This window comes from Lynx canadensis, chromosome E1, assembly GCF_007474595.2.
Source record: "Lynx canadensis isolate LIC74 chromosome E1, mLynCan4.pri.v2, whole genome shotgun sequence".
Classification (NCBI taxonomy): Eukaryota; Metazoa; Chordata; class Mammalia; order Carnivora; family Felidae; genus Lynx; species Lynx canadensis.
Window position 1 is genome coordinate 10,285,091 of NC_044316.2, and position 6,000 is coordinate 10,291,090.

At 52.9% G+C, this 6,000-nt stretch overlaps 1 protein-coding gene across 1 annotated transcript in view; it reads right to left on the reverse strand.

Moving 5' to 3' along the window:
• LOC115501729 (multidrug and toxin extrusion protein 1-like) overlaps positions 1-5,645 on the reverse strand; it is a 30,287-nt gene extending 24,642 nt beyond the window's left edge. The window contains exons 1-4 of the mRNA XM_030296888.1: positions 5,513-5,645; positions 3,665-3,733; positions 1,363-1,511; positions 473-515 (exon numbers count right to left, since the gene is read on the reverse strand). Of these exons, the coding sequence (XP_030152748.1) occupies positions 473-515; positions 1,363-1,511; positions 3,665-3,733; positions 5,513-5,599 (348 nt within the window). The 5' untranslated portion in view covers positions 5,600-5,645. The remainder of the gene's footprint in view (positions 1-472; positions 516-1,362; positions 1,512-3,664; positions 3,734-5,512) is intronic.
• Between the last annotated feature and the right edge of the window lie 355 nt (positions 5,646-6,000).

Sequence of the window (6,000 nt, forward strand, 5' to 3'; positions counted from 1 at the left end):
TGGAGACCCCTCCAGCGGCAGAAGTTCAAGACAGTGGGTTCACTGAACTCGCCTCGGTCCCGGGGTCTCTCAAGGGACACACGTTTGTGTCTTTTACAGGCATAATTAAAACCCCACTTCTTAAAGGAGCCAGCGTCACACGTGTGAATCACAGAAGACTGACCCAATGCACTGGGCCCACAGGTAGCTCAGGTGCCTTCCACCAGTAAACCCCAAGAAGGGGACCTCATGGGGTGCTTGGGTGGCTCAGTCCGTTAAGCATCCGACTCTTCATTTCGGCTCAGGTCGTGATCTCACGGTTCGTGGGACTGAGCCCTGAGTCGGGCTCCGCGCTGACAGCACGGAACCTGCTCGGGATCCTGTCTCTCCTCTCTGCCCCTTCCCCACTCGTTGTGGCTCGCTCGCTCGCTCTCAAAATAAAATAAACTTAAAAAAAAAAAAGAAGGGGACCTCGTAACCCTTGAAAACTTACAGGCAGGGCAGGAATGAAGATCATGACGTAGTCCTGGGTAAGCCTGTACAATGAAAAGCAAAAAAAGGCCACAGAGGTCTCTGTGAGGGAAGGGTGGGTAGGAGAAGCTAACAAAAACCATCTTTCCCATTCTTGGCTCTTTCTAAATTAATGGGTTTCGACTGCTGGAGCAAATGCGAAAATGAGAGACAACTAGACCTTGTCCTCTTAAAACCGCCTCTCTTGGTCCTTCCAAATCTTTAGGTCTAGGAAAGCGTTTTTCAACCTCGGCACTACGGCCAGATAGATAATTCCCCGCCGTGGAAGGAACCTGTGCATCGGAAGATGTTTTGCGATGTCTCTGCAGAGCCCCAGTAACCAGTTCTGATCCCCGGAAATGTCTCCCAACATGGCTAAACGCCCCCTAGGTTCACCGCCGCGGGTCTAGCACAAGGACTTGTTTTAAAGGTCTTGATTAACTCGACCAGCAGGTGGCAAACACATCAGCCCATGAGAATCCTCGAGGGGAACTCTGAAAGACACTGATGCCCTTGCCACACTGCAGGCCAATTCAAACGGAACGCCGACGGGGGAGGGGGACCGGGCATGGGCGGGTTTTAAAGGCAGCCAGGTGATTTTAGTATCAACCAGGGCCAAGAATCACAAAACCGTGAACAAATGCCCTAAACTCCTATCTCGAGCGGAGAATGTTTGCAAACCTTATTTCAGTATAAACGACGTACCCTGAAGTCACCCAAATAAGGAAGGGTCTAGACCTTGCTTGCCAGGTATGAAAAGCACTACATAATGCCGGCCTCTGTAATTCCCAGAGGCTGAACCTGGATAGGGCCGTTTTTCTGCCAAGATGGACCCAATCCCCACCCCCACCCCATGGCATGGGCCCATCTTACCTGGACACGGCTGGGTCCTGCCGGAAGAGATGCAGGATGTTCTGGGTGTTGACGAAGAGTGCCCAGCAGGGGAAGCAGGAGAGAAGCAGCACCAAGGTGCCCCTCTGCAGGATGACCCCCACATGCTTCAAGTTCTGGCTCCCATACGTCTAGGTGCACACGGTCCAAACAAACGCATGAGTACAGAAATGACACCCCTTATACCCCCCCAAAGGCCTTCAGTCATGACTTTGCCACGCTCTTTACGTTAGTGGTTCTCAGACTTGACTACCCATTAGCATCACCTGGAGAACTTTTTTTTTTCAATTTCCTTAAAAAAAAAATTTTTAATGCTTATTTTTTGAGAGAGAGAGAGAGAGAGAGACAGAGAGAGACAGAGAGAGACAGAGCACGAGCAAGGGAGGGGCAGAAAGAGAGGAAGACACAGAATCTGAAGCAGGCTCCAGGCTCTGAGCTGTCAGCACAGAGCCTGACGCGGAGCTCGAACCCACAAACCATGAGATCATGACCTGAGCCGAAGTCGGACCCTTAACCGACTCAGCCATCTATCTAGGTGCCCAGAGTATGCGACTTTTAATCCCAGGGTGGTGAGTTCAAGCCCCACACTGGGTATAGTATTTACTTAATTAAAAAAAAAAAAAAAAAAAAAAAGGAGCCCCTGGGTGGCTCAGTTAAGTGTCCTACTTTGGCCCAGATCATGATCTCGCGGTTTATGGGTTCGAGCCCTGCGTCAGGCTCTCTTCTGACAACTCAGAGCCTGGAGCCTGCTTCAGATTCTGTGTCTCCCTCTCTCTCTGCCCCTCCCTCGTTCACACTCTGTCTCTCTCAAAAATAAATAAACATTATTAAAAAGAAAGTAGCACACTCCATGAGGCCAGCCAGGCACCCCACTGGGAGAACATTTTTAAAACACTGACACCAGGGTCCCACTAAAGATAGTCTACATTTAGGGGCGTCTGGGTGGCTCAGTCGGTTGAATGTCTGACTCTTAGTTTCCGCTCAGGTTGTGGGCTCATGGTTCGTGAGTTTGAGCCCCAGCTGGGGCTCTGTGCTGATTGTGCAGGGACTGTTTGGCATTCTCTCTCTCTCTCTCTCTGCCCCTCCTGCTCTATCTCAAATAAAGAAATCAACTTTAAAGAAAAAAAGAGTCTGGATTTAACAGGTCCAGGGTGGGACCCAGATATCAGTCATTGCCGTTTGTTTATTTTTGAGAGAGCACAGTGGAGAGGGGCAGGGAGAGGGGACAGAGGATCTGAAGTGGGCTATGCACGGACAGTGGCGGGCCGAATGTGGGGTTTGAACTCACGAACCGCGAGATCATGACCTGAGCTGACATCGGATGCTCAACTGACTGAGCCACCCAAGTGCCCCACATCAATCACTTTTAAAAGCTCCCCATGTAATTCTTTTTTTTTCCTTTTTTTAATGTTTATTTATTTTTGAGAGAAGAGAGTATGACCGGGGGAGGGACAGAGAGAGAGGGAGACACAGAATCTGAAGGAAGCTCCAGGCCCTGAGCTGTCAGCACAGAGCGCGACGCGGGGAGACTTGAACTCAGGGACCGCAAGATCATGGCTTGAGCCAAACATGCTTAACCGACTGAGCCACCGGGGCGCCCCTCTCCGTGTGATTCTGAAGGCCAGTCAGGGTTGCATCAGCTGGAAACCAACCTACTAGACGTGCAGTATCTCGGGCCCTGCCCCCCACCTGCAGAAACAGGGTCAGTGCGCGCAGAAGCCAGCTCCTAGGGGCCTAAAGAAGCCAAAAACTCTGTGCCATCTCTCCCTGGGACGTGCTCAGTGACATCTGTACGGGAGCCTGAAGCTAGCTATAGAGAGAATAGTTACCACCATGGGACTTGGCAGAGAGCAGGTCAGACGTGGCCCTCTGCCCCTCCCCCACCCCAGACCCGCTCGTTCAGCAGTCACCAGGATGCCACTAGCCTGCTCTGGCAAGCCCCGCTGGTAGCTCAGAGGGACGCTCAAGTCTGAGACCCACGGGGACCGTGCCAGACTCAATGATGCGGGAAGTCATAAAAGGGACTCGTACAAAATGTCCCATGTGGTCAAAAGGCAACGTAAGGTGGCCGTGCACAAGCCTGCGAGACACCCAGCCCCGCTTCAAAGAAAGCAGGCACCGGAAAGTGGAACTGACGGCTGGCCAGACGTCACAGGGCTGGCCGTCAGCAAGTCCCTCCCCGCCGCGCGCACGGCCCTCCCTTCCTGCCGCTGGGGACCTTCCGGATATGCTCCGGAGAAGATGTTCAGGGTCACGGTGAGAGTCACCTGGGGCTTCCGTTTACCTGGGAGATGAGGGTGTCACAAGCAGAAGATAAGCCAAAGCCCACCGAGATTCCAGTGACGTTGATCATCTGCCGAGAAACGCAAGGAGACGGGAAGGCATATTCTGTCTGCTCTGATCAGAGGCAGCCTCGAGCCTCCGACAACCCTCACCAGTCGGCCTACTCAGCCCCATTCTCCGCCCGGAGCCCCTGCACAAGTCCACTGGCCCCACTTTAATTAAAGCACGCGCACGAGTTGAGAGAGAGGAAATGTCTCGGCCAGAGGTCACGACAAAGCCTTTTGCTGTCTTAAGTCCCAGGCGTTTGGCTTCCTGACTTCAGAGGAACGTGAATCCTTCTCAACGGCAACGTAATGTGGTGGGGTGGCAGTTCTGGGTGAGTCCCCCTGCTCAACGCCAAGTACGGCCTGTTACAATATCCCAAAGGGTTCTGAGGGCTCAGAATCAAGGCCCCGAAGCCAAGACCAGAGGGCTTCCAGGTGTACTTGTCTTGACCAGGGTCAGCAACTAAACCCCAGGGTCCCTGGAGCTTTGGGGAGCCCAGGGCAGCACCCCCAACACCAGGGAGTGGCGTCACCTGAGTCTGTTACCTCTCAGGTGGAACCTGTTACCTCTACCTGAGTCTGCGGGGAGGTTACAGAGACAACAGCCCCAAACTGGACTCAGCCTAGAAGCACCAGCTTGCTTGCTTTCTCTTTCTGAAGTGTTTATTTTTGAGAGACAGAGAGAGAGTGAGCGCAAGCATGAGCAGGGGAGGGACAGAGAGGCAGAGAAACATAGGATCCAAAGCTGTACTGATGGAAGCAAGCCTGAGGCAGGGCTCGAACTCACAAACCGTGAGATCATGACCTGAGCCTAGGTCAGACAATCAACCAACCAAGCCCCTCAGGCGCCCCGAAGCACAGCTTTCTTGTGCTTGCTTGGCTAAAGAGATTTTGCCAGAGGCTTGCCAGGTGCGTTTGTTCCTCCCGGATTTCCAAACATTAAAACCACAAAGGGATAATTAAGCCTGGGGGTTTCTCACATTGTTCCCCGAAAGCAAGACAACCCGTAGATACCCAAGACCCGGTTCAGAGCAGTCTCGCCCAGTTCCGAGGTAGCAAACACCAACGGCTAAGTAAGGTGGACGTGTGCCTTAGCAGAGAGCACCAAGGGGGAATTGGGGAGGCTGAACAGGGGCACACAAGCCACCGAATCCACCTTCCTAGAGACACCTCGCTGGCCAAATCAAACAAGTTGGCAGGGTCGTTTGGCCAGACATAGCCACTTAGCCCCTGGCAGAGGTCAATGACATCTCTCTTTGGTTTCGGGGACTCATCCAGGATACAGAGAGGATTTGGGGTTCCTCCCAATTTTAGGTTTGGACACTAGGATCCAGGATTCCATCTTCCACTTCTGTGTCAGGGAGATGAAAGTCAAGGTGGAGGTGGGGGGTGTCACAGTTTCTCCTGATAAAGTCAGACTTCACCCCCCCCCCTTTAGGATTCCCTTCTCCCAGATGTGGGGCCAAGAACAGAAGGCCAGAGCGCCACGGATTACAAATTCACTGATGTGGGAGGCGGAGTAAGGGCCCTCCAAAGATGTCCCATCCCAACCCCTGGAACCCCGGGAAAACATGAGGTTACGTGGCAAAGGAGAATTATAGCTGCAGACGGAAAAATGGTTACCGCCCTCGCCAACACCGTGTTTTCAGCCCAGTGAAACCCCTTGGCGACTTCTGACCTCCAGCAGCATAAGATGATACGCTGTGTTGTTTTAGGCCATTAAATAGCGACACCTCGTAACAGCAGCAAGAGGGAACTCAGACAGACGGCTTTCAGAAACGTGTGTTGGCAAGTCCCCTACATACCGCAATCGCGAGGGTGACGGCGTCCAGTTCCAGCTTCCCCAGGTGGCCACAGAACACGGAGCTCACGAAACTGATCAGAAACACCATCAACTGGGCCAAGAACTGGGAAGAGACAGAAAAGGAGTTGCGGGTGAGTGTCCCAACTGTCACAGCCGAAGGAGGGTGTGAGGGCCGGGGGCCGGGGCGCCCCCACCCTCTGCAAATCAACGCCAGTAATGCAATCTGGCTGGTATCGGCCTCTGCCAACTTTCACAGGCCAACACGCAACTTCAGGTAGGCTTCCAGAAGAATGGTAAAAAGTTCATCTGCGACCGCTACCAGAATCACATTTTTAAAACGTTTTTTAATTGTTTATTTTTGAGAGAGAGACAGAGTGAGCGCAGAGGAAGGGCAGAGAGAGAGAGAGAAGAGAGAGAGAGAGAGAGAGAGAGAGACACAGAATCCGAAGCAGGCTCCAGGTTCTGAGCTGTCAGCACAGAGTCCCATGC